At 32.4% G+C, this 23,727-nt stretch overlaps 1 protein-coding gene across 1 annotated transcript in view; it reads left to right on the forward strand.

Moving 5' to 3' along the window:
• Positions 1 to 23,727, forward strand: part of TECRL (trans-2,3-enoyl-CoA reductase like) — a 99,089-nt gene that overhangs the window by 36,019 nt on the left and 39,343 nt on the right. Inside the window, exon 3 of the mRNA XM_077755694.1 lies at positions 21,250 to 21,294. Within this exon, the coding sequence (XP_077611820.1) occupies positions 21,250 to 21,294 (45 nt within the window). The remainder of the gene's footprint in view (positions 1 to 21,249; positions 21,295 to 23,727) is intronic.

The following is a 23,727-nucleotide window of genomic DNA, read 5'->3' on the forward strand; positions in this document are numbered from 1 at the left end:
ACTCACGCTATAAAGTTTTCTCAGCAGACTCTGTCTCCTTTTCCTCCCAAACTCTTGGATTCTGTAAGGGCTCCTATGGCTTAGGCCTTCGTTTGAGAGATGGGGGCGAGTGAAATGTACGGGGCTTCCTACTTTCCCACCATCTTGCCTCCTCCCCTAAATGAGATCCAATCTTTATGTAGTAACAAATCACATAACCTTCCCTAAATGCTTTTAAAGTTACATTCAAAATTATATTTTCAAAGCTTATATCAAAGTTTGTACACAACTGACAAGAATAACCATGTAAAATTTTGATTCACGTGAGTACATGTACAAATTCTTGATGAATAGTTTCTTTCTAGATAATTCATCATAAATATTTTAAATCTTTGAGACTAAAGTTTTAATATTTTTCTTTTTTTTAAGAAAATTTCAAGTAGTAAATGCTTTTTAGTGTTTCTAGATCATGTTTCTTTTGAAATTACCAAAATAATTTAGGATGAGTGATATTTTGTTTCATAATAAGAAATATGTATTTCGTTTTCCTCCCAGTTTTTGGCACAGAGCTCCTAAAACTCTTGGAATATCCCAAGGAATTAAAGCAATAAAAGTGTCTTTTGTAATGTTAATAAGTTAACCTTTGGACCACACCTAAGGATGGTGGCTTATTGCCAGGAATTTTCAGTTTTACCCCCAGGCCTCTGGGGAGGGGATTGGGTCTAGAGTGTGAATCTTTTGTCAACAGCCAACAGACTGGGTTCAAGGAGCTTCTGGGTTGTTGGACATCTGGAGATTCAGGGACCGTAGTGCTCTCAGAGAAAGCACGGAAACTCAGAGACATTTCCCCATCCTTGCTTTATGTGTCTCTGTCCTCTGGCTGTTCCTGAATTATATTCTTCCATAATAAACTGGTGATCTAGTAAGTAAAACGTTGGTCTGAGTTGTGTTAGCAGCTCTAACAAATTAATTAAACCTGAGGAGGAGGGCCTGGGAACTTTTGTTTTATAGGCAGTTGGTCAGAAGCATGGGTAACAGCATGAATTTGCAACCCGTGTCTGAAACGATGGAAGGGCAGTCTTGTAGGACTGAGTCCTTAACCTGAGGCATCTGTTGATATCTCCAGGTAGGTAGCGTCAGAATTTAGTAAAATTGTAAGACATCATGGTGGTTTAGCTTGTTGGTTTTGAGGAACACCCTCCATAACCCAGACACATGTTGAATTGGGTGCAAACCTCAAAATAGATGCTTAAAGACTAAATAAAGGAAACCATCAGAAATAATACTGCCAGTAAATTAGTATGGTATTCTATGGAATTTTTCTACTCATTTATTTTGTGTGGACTAGTAACATATTCGTCAAAACTGATACATAATTATGCTTAAGAAAATTGGAGGAAGCCATGAAAGGCAATGGAAATTAAAAGAAAACCTTTTTATTTGTGACATTTGTCTTGTTATTTTTCTCTCTTCTTTCCTCAAATCTAGGTGTCTCTAATTATTAGTAACCTGTTGTCTTCAAACATTACTCCTCAAAAACATAATTCTCTTAGCTTTCGTTAACATCCCTTGGGTGCTAAAATCTATTTTTATTGGAAAATCTATTTCCAAAACCTATAAGATTTTTTCTCCACATAACTATCCCTTGATACTTAAAACCTCTACTTCTTCTTTAAATGAATGTCTCTTTGTTAAATTTCATGCTTTCTGTCAATGATTATAACATTATTTATCTTTGTTTCTTGGACATTGGAATCCCTTAAAAAAATTGTTCAGTAAGTTTAAATTGTATGTTAGGCAGAAAATCCCTATTCCTTCCCTCATGTTTGCTCATCTCTCTCTATATTACTTTGAATAATCATTTTATGTTTAAAAATTTCTAAATTATCAAAACATAAACTACTTTTTGTTCTTTATGAGAATGCTTTATTTTTTTATTCTCTCTCTTTTTTTTAAGTTGAAATCATTATAGCCGATGTCACTGTTGAGCTGTTGCTATTAAATATTGTGGTTTATAATATCTTTGGATGTCCTACTTTAGTCACCTTACATTAACATTCATATTAAGAAAAATAAATATAGTTAAGTTTTATGAAATAATCACTCTTTGTTATTAATATTCTAAGATATTTCTGAGCAGCAAATATTTAAAAATACAGCAATTTATGATCATCTTATAGTATTCTGATTCTCATTTTACAAATAAAAGTCTTTTTAAGAGATTAGATAGCTTGCCTGTGGTCACATAGTTAATAAGTGACAGAGATGGAATTCAAACTCAGAAAATATGACTCTGTAACCTATATTTAAATCACTAACCCCATTACTTCTATTTTACTGAGTCACGTTTTAAATTATTTTTAGGCAAAAATTCAAATAATACGTGTTTATTTTTACTTCAGAAATGCTATCATTAGTCCTCCTTTGCAAATAGGGAACTAATTCAAGAGTTTGTTTTAGAAATTATGTAATGAGTAATATTTCTATAAGTCTAAGTATAGTTCACAATTGGTTATAAAACTGAAATCACCTTGTAATGTTACGTGACAGTGTAAGATCAACTATGAAATTAAAAACAACCATTAATATGAGTAAGAGGAATGAATGCAAATATGGTTTATAATTGTTAATGGAATTTTCTCCTGTGAGATTGATCTAAGAATTAGTAGTATATGAATTGAAGTAAAAAATGAATGACAACCAATTGAAGTATAATTTGTTCACTCACTCTGTGTCATAAAAGAAGTTTCTGAAAACAAAACAAAACAAAACAAAACAAAAAACCCAATCTGTCACCTCCATGACCTGTGTGTTATCTATTCGTTGGTAATACCCCAAGTTTCAAAGATGTTTATAATCTACAGCTCCTAGACAGGGCCTGGGGAGGGAGAGGCAGGGGGAGAAGCAAGAGAAAGAACAATGGAAGTAGCAGACCAATTGTAGTTTCAGCCACATGAAGGAATATATAATTTATTGTGACAGTTGAAATGCATATAATTCTTTGCCAAAAGGCTGGGGGGATATAAACAATGGTAAACTTTGAAAGGTTCAAGGAGAATAACTGAAAACAAAGATAACACAGTAGAAGGATTTATGACGTATAGTACAGAATAATGAGAATTCTCTAGGCAATCTGAAGGAGCCTCTAGACAAGGCTGTAGAATTCCCTGATCTCTCAATGAAAGAAGCTAGAAAAATGATAAATGTAACCAAGGGAAGAAGTGGCAGAATGTTTTTCTTAAAATAGCTCTCCACTACTAACTCTAGAAGTAGCTAACATTCTTTCTCTAATAGTTTCTTCAGCAACAGAAATTATGAGCCTTATCAATCTTTTAAATAAAGAAATGGAGTGATTTGGCAGATTATTCAGTCTTGGTTAACAGTTAAAGTTGCATTTTGGGGAAGCTATGGGAATTTAGTGGCTATTTCCCTTCTAGAAATCTAATCACCAAAGTCCATTAAGACCTTTTGCCAGAGGGGGAGAAATATCACCATTGTTTTCATAATACATGTAGATTTCAAGATTGATATAAGTTAATAAATGCTGTTCATATTGATGTTCTGTCACTGAAGAACTTCTAAAAAATTTGCCAGTTGTACACAAAAAATAGATTATATGGGTCCACCTAGCTAGAAACCAAAAAAAAAAAAAATCTGTCAGCTAACTGCATCCTTGATGAGCCTCATACAGAATATTTCAGGAAAGAGGTAAATAATTATGACTCATATTTAACCCATTAAATATTTAGCAAGATTTTCAAAATACCTCTTTATTTACCATGCTGTATACATCATTTAACAATGTTATCCCACATAATGTTAATTTTCCTTCAGTGAAGAGTTAATTGTTATAATTTGAAGACAAATATTTGGTAATTAAAAATTTTGTTGCCCAGAAAATGTTTTATGAGTTTCCACATGATTACCTCACAAAATAAGTTTAAATTTTTTGTATTTTCACTTTTATCTTTAACAAAAATTTTTTTTTGCCACTTGAGTAGCAAAAATTATTTAATTCAACATTAATCAAGTTAAATGATCAGGTACTATGCTATACTACTAAAGATAATATTCATAGCTGGCCCTCATGGTTTTTGGGCATACCAAAACACTAAGTGTACATACACAAACATATACACAACCATATGCACAAATTGAATGACTTTCCAGAATTGTTTTATGTTGAATTCATTAGTTAAAAATAGTTAAAATTTTATTTTACATAATGTTACTAAATGTTACTTTGTGTGACCATAGATGCTCTCTTGATTCTTAAAAGTAGTTGACAGGATATATCTAACTTTCTCTTTTTAAAATATATTTCAAAATAGTTAAACAACTTACATATTGTTAATGGGGAGAAGTATCAAATCTTTAAAAAAAAGTAAGGCTGAAAGAAGATTGCTTTCCTAATCTTGAAATTTTAGAGAAATTGATGATTCATATGCTCTTAAAGTGGCAAGTTGAGATAAAAAAAGAAATAAACTTAAGAAATGTATCATCTACCAATATATTAAGAGCTGAAAACATTTTGAGATGGAAACATTTTGAAATGAAACACCTCACATCTATTCTATTATAGTACATATAGGTACTCTGAATCAGAAAGTGTGGTAATATATTGTTCAAAACATGATTTCTTATGATACTTCATTAATGTTTTATCTTATGAAATTCAGCTAATAGTATNTTTTACTTAAGCTCTATTTTCTTTGTGATTTCAATTCAAATCACGGTATAAACCACTGGCACATATTATTATCCCAGGTATTGAAAATAGAGCTCTTCTTACTGTGACTACTTTAAAATGCTAGTCAAATTATCATTGCTGTATACCTAATATCATGAGAAAGTCACATAAATGTTGAAGATTCAATTTACCTATGTGATGCATTACTGTTGCAGAATCTTGATCTAAGTGTGAGGAAGGGATGGCCAGGTTCACGTAATACAACTGTCATGACTAATACAATTCCTAAAATGCATGAGGTATAATCCTGTCTGTAAATTGTTTTGCTTCTCATTATGGCACAACATTTAAACCTGTGTATTGCTATGCAATGTCAGGACTATTTTGATTCATCTTTCATTACATGCTGATATTCCCAAGGCCTGATATTATGAAATGGTTTTGTTTTATAATATGCAAACATTAAAATAGTTGAGTTAGCAATATTGGAACTTGAGCAAATGCCTATATTATAGATTCACCAAATATCAGAATAGGTAGCCAATCTATAGGAAATGATTGATTTCCAATTTATATTTGAATATGTGAGTATGTGTGAGGAAATTTAAACTCAAAAGGAGATAGATATTGGGTCATTGAAATATCTAGACTGGTTAACATACTGTATAAGGGAATGTTCTCCATAATACAAAACAAGAAAGCACACACAGCACGAAAGCCACTGGTACAAAGTCAAAGATCATCTCACAAACTTTAATGCACAAGCAATATTCTTTTTCTTTTTTTTTCTTTTCCTTTCTTTCTCTAAAAATTAAAAAAAAATTTTATAGTTTATTTATTTTTGAGACAGAGAGAGACAGAGCATAAGTGGGGGAGGAGCAGAGAAAGAAGGAGACAGAACCTGAAACAGGCTCCAGGCTGTGAGCTGTCAGCACAGAGCCTGATGCAGGGCTGGAACCCATGAACAGTGAGATCTGACCTGAGTCGAAGTCGGACGCTTAACCAACTGAGCCACCCAGGCGTCCCTAAAAATTTTTTGCTACTGTTTTGGTTAAATTGCAATCATTAGCAGGATTACAGAAGAGTAATATAAAAAAAAAAAAATCAAGGGAATAGGGGCACCTACGTGGCTCAGCGGATTAAGAGTCCAACTTCGGCTCAGGTCATGATCTCACAGTTCATGAATTTGAGCCCCGCATCAGGCTCTGTGTTGACAACTTGGAGCCAGGAGCCTGCTTTGGATTCTGTCTCTCTCTCTCTTTGCTCCTCCACTGCTCACACTCTGTCTCTTTCAAAAATAAATAAACACTAAAATTTTTTTTTTTAAAAAGCAAGGGAATCTATTAAGACATAGTTTACTCTTGCAGGATTAGTCTTCTCATTTCTGAGATTTTGTTCCTTAAGGAAATTTTCAGAGACATGGAATGCATCACAGTTCATTGCATAGAATTTTATGTAAATGATCTGAAAATAGCACATGAGCTTTTAAAATGCTTTATTAATGACACTTCATCATTATAAGGACATGGCTAAAATTGGTTATTTGTTCTTAGATATATTGGCACCTGTCTAGTTGGTTTAAAAATATCTTTCATTTTTCAACTTTCATAAAATAGATCATATTCAAAGATCATAGGATCCTATTACAAATCTCTTGAAAATATAATCTCCATGTTAAATTCAGATGTGCTAAAATATACCACAACGTTTTTATAATCCCAAAGATATTAATGTGCCTATGTCTCATTTTCATGTATGACTTTTTGTTTGATTTGTATGTATTTTGTTGGCAAAGCATCAGATTCAATAAATGAGATTATTTTAGCATGATTACAATAGCTTCACTTTTAGGTATAATAAAATAATAAACATACAAGATAAATTTCCAAAAATGGAAAAACTCACAGAGAATAAAGCATTAGCTTCCTAATATAAACATTTTTATTAAAGGCTAGAGATGTTTTTCTATGCCTGTATACACAATGTCACATATTTTTTTAAGCTTATTTATTTATTTTAAGAGAGAGAGAGAGCTTGAGACAGTGAGTGGAGGGAAGAGAGGGAGAGAGAATCTCAAGCAGGCTGTGTGCTATCAGTACATAGCTCGACTCAGGGCTTGATCTCATGAACCATGAGATCATGACCTGAGCTAAAATCAAGAGGTCACACACATAATTGACTGGGCCACCCAGGTGCCCCAACAATTTCACATATCTTATAAACTGTTCTCTAATAACTTCTTCTATCAACATTTTTTCTAAAAATACTTTAGTGTAAATATATATTGACCTACATGATAAATATTACTGGAGATATATTTTTTTGTGTGGATGTGTAACACACATTTTCTGGATACACATTCTAACTGAAAGATAAAGAAAGATTAAGCTTATTTATTCAACACTATTTATTGAATGTTGCAAAATATTTGGTGAACATTTAATAGGTACAATGCAGCAAGTTACTTATTGACCAGAGTAATTCATATTTTTAAACTCCTTTAGGTGTATTTGTAAGAATATTAGCAAGGAAAATAATGCTGTTATAGATAATACGTTTCTTTGAAATCTTAACATGTACATATTACAAATTTTCTCTCCTAATTTATATATTTAAAAGAATACTTCAGAGTCTTTCTTCCCTTTCCTAAATAATACTGGATATTAATAAGTTAATAAGTTTTGATAATTGATGTGAGGAAAAGATCATTTAGCATTAGATTTCATTTGTTGACTCACTAGTAAATTAATTTTTTCATACTCTCATTTGAGATTTTTATGTATTTTTTTCTGGAAATTGACTGTTCATAGTGTTCACCCATATCTTTGTCTACTGGGAATTTTTTGCTATCTCAATAATCTAGAAGATCTTTATGAATTAGTATATAGGTAACAGACACTTTTCCCCATTTTTGGTAGAATAAAGTCAATTTTATAGATCCAAATTAATCAATTATTCATTTTATGTTTTATAGCCTATTTATAACTATCATTTCATCCTCTAATCTTTGGAAATATTGATTTATGCTTTGTTCAAATACTTGTAAGTTATAGTTCTATTTTTCACATAATTTTTTTAATATCTGTATTTTATCCTGGCAGAGGGGAAGGACTGCAGAATTCTCACCATTTTAATTATATTTTATATTTATGATTTTAAATTCTGATCTTATTTTATCATTAGTGAAACTATATAGCTATTTTCTCTCTGATTTATTTTTATTATTTTCTTCAGTGTTTTACAAAATGATACCTGAATATTAGGAATTATTTCTACATTAAAACTGTGTTTTTGGTAACTTATTTTGTATCATGAAATCTCCATTCTTTCATCGATAATTTTGGTTAGTTAACTTCTTGATACCTCTTTTATGTATTATTTAGGATCCATAAATTTGAATTCAAAGACATGGTGTTTTGTATATATTATAATCCAAACATTTCTAAAATATCTTTATATTTCATTTTTCAGTAATTACTTTTTAAAGGCAACATTTATTTATTTGCAGACCATTACAGTTTATTATATCAATTGCCAAAAGCATGCAACATTTAGTTTTCCTTTAAAAAAAAGAAAATAAATCAATAAAAAGTTACCAGAACATAGTAAATCCAAACGTAGACAGGTTAAAGTAGCATTTTCTAGGAATGCATGGAGATTTTAGTCTTTTTCACAAATTGGTTGCTTTCTTTTAGGCCAATTCTCTAGCATCTCATGCTACTTTAGGATTACTTATGGATGCCTCCTAAAATCAATTTTTTCAGTGCTAAGTATTATACCTACAACATTCTAGCAGCTCGATTCTTCCCCATGGTCTGATGTTTAATGTTTTTAGCCAAAAATATTAAATACCTTTTGGTAAAACTAAAGCCTGGATACGTGCACGTTTTTGCCTCAGCAAAGGGTTAAATAATAAGTAAGAATACTACATCTTGGAATTAAATGCAATGCCTGTTTAGAAAGAAAAAAAACAAGAAAATAAATTAAGACATTCTGATGATATGACAATATTGACCCTGCATGGCAGTCTCCACTTTCTACCAGTTACTTTACTGAATACTAGTTCTTTCTTTAAACAGGTTAGAATAAAATACTCCCAGATAAATCTATTTATTAAAGCTTTCAGTCATAGTGTCATCTAAGTGATAATAGGGTGGTAGCATGTAGTACAAATGTACTTCGTGCATTTTAATATTTATATATATGTATGTATATATCTCACATGTGTGTGATTATGTGATACGACATATAAAATATATATATAGTTAAAATATTTACTTTTTCTGGTATAGAACTGAGAAAGTATAGAGATGATCTGATAATTTTCTGAATATTATTCAATGCATCCATACGAAAAAAAAGCAATCTTTATGGCTAATATTACTTAGTGTAGAAAAATAATTTTCAGAAACTCCAAACAACATCTATAGTACAAATATTTTTGGATTAACATGTCAAAACTCATTATAGATTTATGTTCTTAACTATTAAATATACTAATTCCCTCATCTTTGAGTCTAAAAGCTTAATGTTTATAGTTTCCAAAATGTACCTAAATAATCTAAAAAGTCCAAAGTAAAAGATTTAATATACAAAGAATATTTTAGATAGACATTCTAAGTATCATTTTGAGGTTAACCAAATGTTAATCAGGTAAAATCCATATACTTTGTCACAATCCACAGTACATCATTTATCTAGTCTACTTTTAAAATTTAAGTCATAAAGTATTCTCTCACATGAAATCTCTACCTATTTTAAAATTCATGTCATTCTAATATATTATCTTTATTCTTCTTTGTTTTTTACTTACCTACCCTTTCTCTATTTTCTTTGAGAGATCTAATAAATTCTGGCTATTAGATTTCCCCTTCATTTTAAGCCCCAGCATTATATTGAAAGTTACATATAAAATGATAATAATCCAATGTGATAATTTCTTTTTAAAAAGATTTTTTTGGGTTTTATTTAATTTTGAGACAGAGAGAGACAGAGCACAAGTGGGGGAGGGGCAGAGAGAGAGGGTGACACAGAATCTGAAACAGGCTCCAGGCTCTGAGCTGTCAGGACAGAACCCAATGTGGGGCTCAAACCCACGAACTGTGAGATCATGACCTGAACCAAAGTTGGACGCTTAACTGAATGAGCCACCCAAGTGCCCCTCAATATGATAATTTCAAAGCTACTTGCTTTTCCTGGAATTTTCACTTCCACTCTGTTTTAGCTACTTATGGCTTATCCACACCATGAGATTTGACATTAGTTATCACTGAATTTTAATATTTGAAACTAAACAAATCACTTGGCCATGTACCATTTTAAATATCTCAGTCTTTTATTCTAGGACTCCCAGTTTCTGGAGCTCAGAGAGATATAGTCTCTAGAACACTATCTTTCTTGTGATTTATCATCTAGCTTAAAGTTTATTTTATATATTATTTAAACTACTCTTTTATTATTTGATCCATATCACTCTCTAGCTTAAAACTATTCCATACTTTATCTAAACTGCTCTCTTATAAGTTAATCCAGAGTAGACTTTTAGGTCTTCTAGGCAATTCTCTCTCCAAATCCTTAGATATACTCTTTAAAAAATCTTAAAAGTGTTTATTTTTGAGAGAGGGAGATATAGCATGAGGGGCAGAGAAGGGGCAGAGAGAGTGGGAGACACAGAATCTGAAGGAGGTTCCAGGCTCTGAGCTGTCAGCACAGAGCCAGATATGGGGCTTGAACTCAGGAGATCAAGAGATCATGAGATCATGACCTGAGCTGAAGTCGGATGCTTGACTGAGCCACCCAGACGCCCCTAGATTTACTCTAAGTCTTTACTTTTTTCTGTATCTTCAAATGCTGCCTAAGAATTATTTTGTCAATAATTTGCTAACTTACAAACCACTTATAGCAATTCCATCACTCTTCCTTTTTCCACCACTCAGCACTCACTTCAAACCACGGTCTCCTTTGTCAATATGCCAAAGACCTTCCTAAGGTCACTGGCAGTTTCCCTTTTGCTAGGGCAGTGGATCATTTTCGGTCATGTGTAACCTGTACTCTCATTTGACTTGACTTGGTACACCGTTCTGTTTGACTCCTTTGGTTTGATTCTAATTCCGTCCACTTGATTCCAAGATATTTTTTTTTGCCTTCTTTGTGACCCCTCATTCTCAGACTTTTTTGAAAACTTCTCATCATTGTTTGGTTTCTTAAAAGCTGGCATTGCTTAGATTCCGTCTTCAGCATTCTTGCCTTTTAATTCTACATTTTTTCCTCTTCTGTTTGTGGTCTCAACAACTCCCATGGTTTAGAAATTAACACTAATAAATGAATGAAATGAAAACTCTCTTTCTCAGAACTTCGACTCTGTAATAAACAGCCAGTGTAGCATCTCAGTATCTTATATTTTTTGTAGAGACTTCATGATATTCATTAGAATTTTGACATATAAAGCTGAGGGAATTGATTCAATCTGGAAATATTCTAGTTTTTTATCCAAGAATTCATGAAGACTGAAATGAAGTAACTCTTGGAACAATGTATAATCAATGTAGTTCATACTGAATTATTTTGCAATGTAAAAATGCTATTAAAATGCCCAGAGTTTATTATTATAAAAGTTTTTAAACTTCTGAACTGTTTATCTGACTCTGCTGAAAAGTGTTTTTTGGACTTCTCAGTATTTGCCACAATTTGATAATGAGAAACCGTATTCGTCCCACGCATTCATCCTGTTTATATTTGAAGCTACTGAGTTTGGGAAATGGCAAATTAATGTAAACTTGCCTAACCCTAAAAAAATGGTATATTTCAATAATATGAACAATTATTTGTGTATGTATACAAGTATGTGCGACTGTGTAGGTATGTGTACATACAGCCATATTATATGTATTAAAATCCTTGGATTGGGTGTTAAAATGTAGTTTTCTGAAAGGGGTCTCTGATACTAAATAGTTGACTGCTACTAAAGACAAATACCAATTCTGTACCATTAGTATATCTGAAATTTTCACATTACCTTCTCATAGCCACAGTACAAGTCTTTGTAAATTTTATTTTAGATATCAATTATGGTTTTAGATACATCTTCTCACACACTGATCTGCTCTAGTATCTTATCCCTACTACCCTAGTGCCTTCAGCATCAACTTCAAGCTTCTCATGGCACATAAGGCTCTCTAATTTTCTCATACTCTATATGTATATGTGTGGGTATGTTTCTTGGTGGCAGCAAAGAAAAATGTTATTTAATAGTTAATTTGAAGGGTGGGTGGAGAATGTTTTCTGGGGATTGTTCCTATTAAATAACAACGATGTTTTGACCATAAGATTATTTCTACTTGATTGTTTACTTTTTATATTTATTTCTGTGACACTAATCAGTTTAGGACAATATTAGCCTAATGTGCAATTTATAATTGTTCATACTCATTTTTTTCTGAACATAGTATCATTTCAAACCAACAAGCAATGGCAGTTAAATGCGGAGTATGTAACATGAACACATTGCATTGTAGACAAATAGATACAATATCACAATATCTATTTCTTACCTGATTCAATTTGCCCATAAGCTCTGCCTTAAAAGCAAGTATTGTCTATTTCCTCCTTATCATTATTCTTCAGCTCTTGCAAATATTTCTTATATACAATTCCATCAACTTTTATTTTACTTTATTAAAATAAATAAAGTCTCATATTTCCATTATTTATTTATTTAAAACACCATTTCACATGTACTGATATTTTTATTATGATCATTACTGATTTTTCCTAGTAATCACAATACAGAGTTGTACAGATTTTAATACTCTGGTCCTAAGTACTTTTCATACTTGTTATTTCAGGGTATGATTTTGCAGAAAAGGTGTTCCAAGAATGCAAGTATCATTTGTTAGCAGAAATTCTTGTATCTGTGCAAATGACTACAAGGTTTATGTTGTTTTCTTTCCAAATTAAAGTTAACATGGAGCACCATGGGTTCTGCAGTCGGTTGAGGGTCCAACTTTGGCTCAGGTCACGATCTCGTGGTTTATGGGTTTGAGCTCTGTATGGGGCTCTGTGCTGACAGCTCAGCCTGGACCCTGCTTTGGATTCTGTGTCTCTCTCTCTCTCTACCCCTTCCCCAGTCTCTCTCTCTGTCTCTCTCTGTCTCAAAAATAAATAAACATTTAAAATTTTAAAATTAAAGTTAACACATTTTGGGGGTGCTTGGGTGGCTCAGTTAAGTGTCTGACTCTTGATTTTGGCTCAGTTCATGATCTCAAGGTGGTGAGTTCGAGACCCACATCTGACTCTGTGCTAGACATGGAGGCTGCTTAACATTTTTTCTCTCTCTTTCTTTCTTTCTCTCTCTGTCTCTCTCTCTCCCTCAAAAAAAAAGAAAGTAACATATTTTAAGTTAGTTTTTAATAGTTTGTGGTACTTTGCAAACATTATCTCATTTAACACTCACAACATCCCTATTAGATATTTTTATTATATTTCTATTTCTTTAAATCATTTTGTTTAACAGATAAAAACAATAAAATTCATTTAGTTAACTTGCCTAGGATAAATAAGACAGCTAGTAGGTCATAGTATCAGGAGGTAATTCCAGACAGTGACTGTTCACTCTACAGTTAACTAACAAAAGAATACTGATTTTTTTATGTAGGAAAAAATATTTATTATATAATAACTAATTTCACATTTGATTGAATATGCATACATAACTTCTACCAATTTCGATGAGGCCATATATTTATTCAAATCCTATAAAATCACACATTCCTCTGTGCCTGGCAATCTTCTAATCAATGACTATACAGTGGTAATAAAAATGATCACGTCTGTCTGTTCTCATGGAGGTAGTATACCAACAAAGAAAAATGTATACTAAGCATCTTTAAGAGTGCATAAAATAATTTTAGATAGGAAGACGAAAACAGGGTAATGAACAACATTAACTGGGAAATAATACTGGGATCTGCTCCATTGGATAGTGTAGGGAGATTCTCTCTGTACAGGAATCATCCAGAAACTGAGATTTAGACACAGAGAATTAAATAATTCAGGGTTTAGTGTTTGCCAGGTAGTGAGAGAGAGGGAAAGTAGTGCCAAAGTAATAGATCATTGATTAGGGTATGATTATAGCTATGGACCCTCGGATTGAGCCTAGAACGGAATGAATATGTGGGAGAAATAATAATAGTATGATAATTGTTGAAAAATACTTGAAGAATCAAAGAATACTTGAGTTTAAAGTTATAATCACCAACAATGATAACTAAATAGTGGTGGAGAGTTTGTTCTCCATGAATGTTTTAAGTGGAAAGACCAGTCCATCATAGATGGCAGCAAGAAGAAATAAAATTAGATAGTTAAGTCTGAACATATGAAACCCACAAAGAGAATGGAGAAAACTTTTTGAAAACAACATTTAAAGCACGGAAGATTCCGAGTGCATGGTCATGCCCACAATTGGAGGAGTTTAATGTAAAGAATAAATACTAGTTAAAATATAGGCAGATAAGTTTTCTATTAAAGTAAGAAGATGGAGAGACTTTTTTGAGCAAAAGTTGATCATTTAGAAGGCTTTGCCGTTTACAGACTAGGACTGCCCTAAAGTACTTTGGGGAAGTATTTAGAAGGCATGGAGAAGTGGACAATCAGGTTTAATTAGTGGTTTTACAAAGCAAAATTGGGAGAAGTGTCACTGTGTTGGTAGATATTCTGAAAAGACTTGACAGTTGATGGTGTCTAATGTAAGCGGGAATATAAGCATGATGATCAATGCTGGTAGTTTCTTAGAAGTAAAGTGGGTAATTTGCTGAACAAACTGGTTATAAATTTAAGCCACTGAGGATACAGAATCAGTCTAGTTATACTCTGTGTGTTCTCCATACCTCATGTTATTCTTCCTTTATGTCTTGCATTTACTGTGAAAGTGGCTTGTTACTTTATTTCTCTTGCTTTCAGGCTCTCTTTTATTTTATAATCCTGAATATTTTTTATGCAGCTTTTAAATTTTTCATTTTTAGAACTATGTCTGTTTTCCTGAAGGAGTCTTGCTTTGTGATTGCTGATTATACAGTGTGATAGCACTCTGTCTTCCTTATTTGAGCACTCTGTAATAGCAAATTCTTTAGCAGATGCATTTTCTTTTCAAGGTCAGCAAAATTATATGCATTGATTGGTGCTGGTTTTCGTGTTAAAACTTTTTGTTGTGTTGGTGAGATAGGAAATGGTTCTATTATTTTTCAGATATATAAACACTATCGGACATTTCATATCTTACTGGCTTCCTTGATTCTGTTTTAACTTGCTCACTTTATTATGTGGGTGGCATTTCAAAGACTACAAAGAAATGGTTTACAAGGAAGAGAATGGCCCATTTAGTTTCAGTGAAGTACTGTACTGAATGGATCATTTCTAACAAATACAACTGAACAGTAGTAAATCAACAGCCAGTATTTTGGTACATAAGAGATTTGTACAATATACTTGATGCTTATTTCTTATTAAAAAGAAAGGGAAGCAGACTTCATGTGTCTGCCTTGTTCAGGCTTGCTTATAGGATTGTTATGTTTGGAAAGACTATGGTAGTACTAAATAATAAAACATTAGAAACAAAGTGACAATGCAGTGTTCAGGGCATTCTGTCATGACATCATGTTTCCTATTTAGCATTCCATTCCTTGGTTGACACGTTCTGTACTTTAATTTTACAGGTATCATATTTTATACATATTAAAATTTTATAATTAAAATTGTACATATGAGAACTTTGCAATCAGAGCACATCTTTTGCCTGATAGGAAAAGAAAAAAGTTGTATACTTTGGGCACCAGATAAAGTAATATATGTGGAAGTTATTAAGAAAAACTTTGGCTTAATAGAAATATGGAATTTTACTAATAAACTATTCAGAATTTTAAAAATCCTTTTATCAAAATCTGAGATTGATCAGTATTCCTATATTCTTCTTAAATAATCCAAGGTATTTAGAATGGTTTAAGCCCAAAGAGTGTTTTCATTTTGTAATTATTGTTGGACAGTATTTTTTCTGCATATGCATATACACTATTATGACTGTTATCCTTGCTTTTTATGTAAATGAGTTATATAGATATTTTTGCTATTTTGTATAGAATTATTCATGTTTATGCCAGTTCCTGTACTGAATATTATTTAGTTTATCTCATCTCTTAGTCTTGGAACTTATTTATTTTTTTGAAAGTTGATCCTTTAGATGTTTAACTACTAACAGACAGAAAGGGTCTATAGAGTGTATGATTTCTTACTGTAAGACTCCTTATTTTATGTTTACTTCACTAGATACTCCATTCAAAAGTTTTGTCCAATACCTTTTATTGTTGCTATTTGGAAGTCTGCTATCATTCTAATTGCCATATTAAATATGGAAAAATATGAAAATAAGTAAAGATAATAAAAGACTCTGGATGAAATTATCTGCCTCCAGAGATGATTTATTGTTTACTTTCTTGGGTAGGAGAGCTGGACCTTGGAGAGTACAGATCACTTGAATCCAAACAGGAATTGAGATGATTCAAAATTTAACTTCCTTTCCTATAGGAACTGGTTTATTTCTGATTTGCCCTTATCTTACAATACCAATTGAAATATTGAGCTTTCACCAGGGTTTCTACTTTTCAGTTGTGCATAAAGTCTGCTTTTCTGTCACCTTACATTTGTAAGTCTGTGGAAAGTCCTGCTCACCTCTCTCTTCCAGTACAAGCAGATATCCTTTGGGGAATGCTTCTCCAGTTGCTGGACTCAGCTTTCTGGGCTTCCCTTTATGCCAGAGCTTGGCTTCATAGTTCTTCATTATCTTAATTACTCTGTGGATATTTTGATAAAATATTTTTTCATAATTTTCTAGTTGTCCTCAATAAGATGTATAGGAAAGAATATATAGTTTACCACTGTAATTTACAAAGTGTTTTGCTTATGCTTGCACATGCCTAATATATTGTTCAGTTTTATCCCCTATTCTTTCTTTTTATTTTTTTAAATGTTTATTTATTTTGAGGGAGAGAGGGACAGAGTTTGAGAGGGGAAGAGTCAGAGAGAGAGGGAGATACAGAATCCAAAGAAGGTTCTAGGCTCCGAGCTGTTAGCACAAAGCCCGATGTAGGACTCAAACTTACAAACCCTGAGATCATGACCTGAACCAAAGTAGGACACTGAACTGACTGAACCACCCAGGTGTTCCATAGCCCCTAGTCTTTTAATCTGCTTTTCATATTTACTTAATCCTTTCATGTTTTTACTTTGTGAGTAATTTCCTCTTGTCCATATTCCAAATGACTAATTCTCTCTTCTCCCTGTTCTAATTGGCTTAGACCATAATTTTTTATTACCAAGAATGAGTTGGTGATACATTTGATTTCTCTCTTTTTAAAGTTTATTTATTTATTTTTAGAAAAAGAGACAGAGATAGATAGAGAGAGAGCATTAACAAGTGGGGGAGGAGCAGAAAGAGAGGCAGAAAGAGGCTCCATTCTGTCAGTGGGCTATCTCAGACTCTTCCCCTCTCACACTTTTTACTTTTTGAAGAAGTAAAGTAATCAAATGCTTTGAATCCGTTTAATCTTATGGGATTTAATTGAATAACTAGTTTTTATTTTTATGTGAAAGCTCTATACAAATAGAAATTAATTTAGGAAATTAAATCTTTTAGATTCATGGGTTCAAAACTTTTTGACTATGATTCAGAATGTGAAATGTTTATTTGTCTTATAACATATAATGTATTTACATACTTTAAAATATTGAACAAAAGTTCAAGAAATAATACTTAACCTATTTAGAATTTATTCCAAATATATTGCACCCAATGTCATGATGAACCATCTCTACTTTTTCTATTATTCTATTCTATTCTATTCTATTCTATTCTATTCTATTCTATTCTATTCTATTCTATTCTATTCTATCCTATCCTATCCTATTTCTTTATGTAATGCTAAGAATAATACTAATTCTATTTTTCAATTTTCTAATGGGTCACAACCAGTAGTTTTGAAGATACTACCTTATTAAAATAAGTATATTTGAATTACACATTGAACTACAGATATATTGAATTATATATATTACTCATATAGAATATTATTCCTTAGTGATATAAACACTTTCAATTATCAATAAAGAACTGTGAGTCATGGTTGAAATATGAAAAAAATTTACACAAATGAAGTTCATTACCTTGATAATTTTAGACATGCAGATGCATTAGATCTCTTATGTTGTTGTAATTCATCTGTAAGCAGTTGTCTATCCTTAAAGTACTAATACATCATAAATAAGGTTTTACACTATCCATCCATGCTAAAAATCCTTATGTAACATATGTTCCTTATAATTTACATTTATAAACTGTCTTTTTCTGACATTCTTTGAATCTGTTCCACCTCACCCCAATAAGCACAGAACATTTCAACAAATGTATGCTTTGCTCTTTGCAAAGATGGCTGAAACTAACATAAAGACTTATATAGACAGTTAAAATAACTTTTTCAGTAGGGTGCAATGTTCAAAGCTCATACCCTGTAAATGCCAAGTTTATTTCATAATTAGTTTTATAGTTTATGAATGCTGAAAGAGTTGAGAGGACATGGATTTCCCTTAAAATGTTTATAGCTTCTAACTTCTCTGATGTATCTTTGTGCATCCAGCCAGTATTCTCTCATGTAGATCATAGACAGATCTATGCGCTTCGAATGATATTTTGCATTTCCACGTTAGGAGGCATTATGAAGTGCTATTGAAAGCAATGTTTCATGTAAATATTATTAAAATGGACAGAAATTGACAGTTTATGTTCACGCAATATAAGTCCATAATGACTGATGTTCAATATAAATGGATTCCCATTAGGTTTCTATTTTCTCCAATACCTATATTGGAAACTCAATTAAAATTATAGAAGCCTCTGCTGTATACATTTGCATCATATCTTCTTTGACAGCAGATTTTCACTATGAGTAATACAAGTAAATATTTTAAAAATATTTTTCAACAATGTTAACATACATTCCAGAACAACAAATGCTATATAAATAATATATTAATAGATACAAAAACAGAAAAAGAAAGTGTCTTTATCTGCATATTTTCTAATTAAAAATCAAATGTCAAAGTTAAATTTTTTGCCTGCTTATTTGTCATGCTATAACTAAATTTTGGTTTAAATATAATTCTAAGTAATTTTAAATGTGAGATAATTTTTGACACATGAATTATTTGTCCATGATAATGTATATGTGTGAGTTGGCTTTTGCAGTAAACTTAGAGAGAATTTATTGGAATAGTCTAGTTATGTCATATTATCATCACTCTTACTGTCACCCTAAAGAATAATGTTTTGAAAACAAAAGAGCAATGTGGAATGTTCCTTTGGCAGTACTCTTCTATTATTTATTATAAATCATGTTAATTTGCTTAACATTGGATACTGAAGTTAAGAATTAAATTTTCAATATAAACTTTGAAATGATAACAGAGAATTCATTTTAAGAGAAAATAATTATATTATAGTAATTATGGACCAATTTTTCCATTGTGGCTGTGTATAGTAAGTATGCTTTGATTTCCTTATCCAGGTAGAATTCTTTAATAAACTACGTATTTATTCCTAACAGTAGTAGTAGAAGATACTAAATTAAAATCATGTACTGTTATGATAAATATGCCCATTATTATTATTAAAAGGTAAAAATACATATTATTCCATATGAGTAAAAAATACATATTTTACTCTTGATAAAGAAAATAACCCAATTTCAGGTGTCAATATTTAAGAAAAAAACATTGAATGAGATCACAGCTCTTCAATGTCAAATGAAGTGTCAAATGAAAATGCTGAAGCATTTTGTTGAAGAATAACTTACTTAAAGTGCACAAATTCTATGTCATATATCTTGGTACATGTCCACAAATTGAACACATCTATGTAGCCAGTTCTTTAAACTGAAACACAGAAATTTACCACCCATAAAGCTCATATCATGCTTTCTTCCAGAACTATCCACTACTGCTCATCAGCACACTGCAAGATTAACTACTATCTCCATTTATGATGCTGGATAACTTCTTCATGCACTCCCTAAGATCGAATCTGTCTTCCAATAGAAACTATTAGCTTTCTTGGAGGAGAGGGTGATGTCCATTCATATCTTCTGCCCATTTTTAATTGCATTATTCGTTTTTAAAAATTTCATTTAAATCCCATTTAGCTAGCATACAGTGTAATATTAGACTGATGTGTACAATTTAGTGAGTCGACACTTCCGTACAACACCTGGTACTCATCACTATGAGTACATTCCTTAATCCTCATTGCCTATTTAACTCATCCCTCCTCCCACCTCCTCTCTGGTAACCATCAGTTTGTTATTTATAGTTAAAAGTCTGTTTTGTGGTTTGCCTCCCTTTATTTTCCCTTATGATTATTTGTTTTGTTTGTTAAATTCTACATAGGAGTGAAGTTATATGGTATTTGTTTTTCTCTGACTGACTTACTTTGCTTAATATGATACTGTCTAGCTCCTTCCACATCATCACAAATGGAAAATTTTAATTCTTTTTATGGTTGAGTAATATTCCATTGCGCACACACACGCGCGCACATACACACACACACATATGCACATAGACACACACACATAGACACACACCCATACTACTTCTTTATCTATTCATCAGTTGATGGACTGATGAAACTTGGGCTGTTTCCATAATCTGATTTTTGTAGACAATGCTCTTATATGTATCAGGGTGCATGTATCCCTTTGAATTAGTACTTTTGTATACTTTGGGTAAATACCTAGTGGTACAATTGCTGCATTATAGAGTGAGAGACGTAAATGTGATACCTGAAACCATGAAAATCTGAGGAGGATACAGGCACTAACCTCTTTGACATTAGCTGTAGCAAGTTCTTTCTAGGAATGTCTTCTGAGGCAAAAGAAACAAACGCAATAATAAACTATTGGGACTTCCTCAAAATAAAAAGCTCCACAGGGAAGAAAACAATCAACAAAACTGAAAGGAAACCAATAGAATGGGAGAAGATATTTGCAAGTGACATATCTGATAGAGGGTTAGTATTCAAAACATATAAAGAAATTATCAAAGTCAAAACCCAAAAAATGGATAATCCAATTGAAAAATGGTCAGAAGACATGAATAGACATTTTTCCAGAAGACATTTAGATGGTTAACAGACACATGAAAATATGTTCAACATCACTCATCATGAGGGAAATGCAAATCAAACCACAATGAGATACCACCTCACACCACTCAGAATGGCTAAATTAACAACACAAGAAACAACAGGTGTTGCTGAGGATGTGGAGAAATGGGAACCCTCTTGCACTGCTGGTGGGAATGCAAACTGATACAGCTACCCTGAAGAAGAGTATGAAGGTTCCTCAAAAACTTAAAAATAGAACTACCCTAAGACCCAGAGATTGCACTCTAAGTATTTATCCAAAGAAGCCATTAGATGTTAAAATGTGTTGACATTTGTGCTGATAACTTTTCATTGAATGCTATTACTTTTCATTGAATAGGTCCAAAGTGGTACCCTTCTCGAATTGGCCTGCAACTAGAACGAGGTAAGAATCAAGTTTTATTGATCTATTTTTTAAATTTGGAATCCCATTTCTGTCATCAATAGCTAATATTTATTTATCACTTATTAAATGGCAGTCATATTTCCTGCCAGAATATATGTGTCAGAATACTTGTACTGTTAGCAATGACATCATGCAAATTTAGTCTTTTATGGTTTCCTTGCACAAATGACACCACTAAAACTAAAGAAAATAGTAAACATTGCTTTTTATTGGCAAAAGAGCAAACATTTATTTAAGCTTAGTGGTTGTGCTGGGCTGAGCTAGACTTGACCTTACATGGGTAGGTTCACTCAAGAAGCTGCCATCAGCTGGTAGGTTCTTGGTGACTGGCTGGTCTAGGATGGTCTTTACATCAGCCAATCAAATCCTCTCTGGTGTATGTAGTTTCTCATGCTTCAACGGAATATCTTGGGCTTGTCCTCATGGTGGAATCAGGGCAGACAAATGAATACAAGAACTCAAGGGTTGTTTAGGCCCAGGTTTGGAAGTGTCATATGATCCTTGCCCTACATTCTGTTAGTTAAATTGAGTGACTAGGCTAACGCATATTCAAGGGAGTGGAGAAATAGACACCAAGAGTTAATAGAAGGTACCTAAACTCATATTGCAAATGGTGTGGATATGGGAATAGTAAAGAACTGTGGTTTCTATAATAAATCTGTCATACAAACTGGTAATTAAAATGTGTTCTCTCTTCCTACCTTGATTAATATACTTAATAATGTTCTGGAATCACAGAATTAAATTTCTAATTATTAAAATCATTGGATTTCTACAGAAAGGTGAAGAGTTGGCCCTTTCCTTCCCATTGCTGGCTCCAACCATCCACACCCTTTATAGAACAGCTTTGATGCCCGTCTAGGTACATACCCTAGAGTCTGGTCCATTTTGGAGAAGAAATGCCCAAGAAAGATTATTTTTTTAAATTAATTTGGACAGGAAATTCAGGGGCCTGAAGCATAGCATGATATATGCTGAAGCATGATACAGATGGCATCAGCTTCTGTTTTAGGCATATTTTCTTGACCCTACATATTCCTCTCCCTTTGGAAAACATAGAGGGGTGCCTTGGTGGCTCAGTCGATGAAACATCTGACTTTGGCTTGATCTCATGGTTAGAGGGTTCGAGCCCTATGTAGGGCTCTGTGCTGACAGCCAGCTCAGAGTCTGGAGCCTGTTTCAGATTCTGTGTCTCCCTCTCTGTCTGACCCTCCCCTGCTCACGCTCTCTCTTTCTCTGTCTCTCTTTCTCTCTCTCTTTCAGAAACAAATAAAAAACGTTAAAACAGTTTTTAAATAAAAACAAGGAAAACATACATATACATAGAAGGCCAGGGGCAAAGTTCCTGGATTACTGAGTCTGAATGGTATTATTAATGCTATTCCTGGATTTTCTCTAGTCCTTTTATTCAAATATCACATTGATGGGACATTTTAAAAATATGACAATAAAAATTAAAAATAATAAAAAGATGCCAATGCTCAGTTCCTTGAAGTCATCAAGTGATACAGGAGTAGAAATGAATCTCCTCGTCAAAGGTGTCAATACATAGGTGTACGTTGGAAAGATGTTTTCATCATTTTTTTGGTGTTACAAAGATATCATATTTTTTTGTCCTTACTACCATTTCTTGTTCTCATACATGATTGTCAAGATGTTATTAACCATTTTATATCAGTCTTTACCTAGATCTATGTTGCATTAACTTCCTACTGCTGTGTAACAAATTACAACAAACTCAGCTTAAAATAACACTCATTTGTTAGTTTGAAGATACAGTATGGCTGGCTTTTCTGCTCAGAATATCACAAAGCTGAAATCAATGGGTTGGTCGAGCTGAATTCTCATCTCAAGACATCTAGAAAATTCTATTTTCATCTTCATTCTTGTTGTTTGAAGAATTCATGTTGTTTTGTGGTTGTATGACAGAAGTTCCTATTTCCTTGCTAGTTGTCACATCCTATAGGCCATTTCAATTCCTAGTGACTACTTGCATTCCTTGCCATGGGCCTTCTCCATCTTCCTCACAGAAATCCTTCTAGTACTTTATTCCTCATATGCTAGTACTTTGAAGCTGAATTCCTCCCCCTTATCTACTCATGCAGATTTAAATAATACACGATTAACAGACTCACTTAAATAATTTCTCTTATGAAGCCACATAGCATAACCTAATCAAGGGAATGATAGCCTGTCATATTCATATTGGATTTATCAAATACAATCTTCAAAATAAATATATAACAATGTATATCTTATCTTACTTTAATATACCTGTAATTATAAATTAATGTATTGGATTCTGAAAATCATCTAAAATAGTCATAAGTTAACATTCAGTATGTCTTGAAAAAATAGAGAATGGAATAACACTTTTTCATAATTGAGGATAATATAAATCACAAATTAGCA

The sequence above is a fragment of the Crocuta crocuta genome, unplaced genomic scaffold (genome assembly GCF_008692635.1).
Source record: "Crocuta crocuta isolate KB4526 unplaced genomic scaffold, BGI_CrCroc_1.0 scaffold192, whole genome shotgun sequence".
Classification (NCBI taxonomy): Eukaryota; Metazoa; Chordata; class Mammalia; order Carnivora; family Hyaenidae; genus Crocuta; species Crocuta crocuta.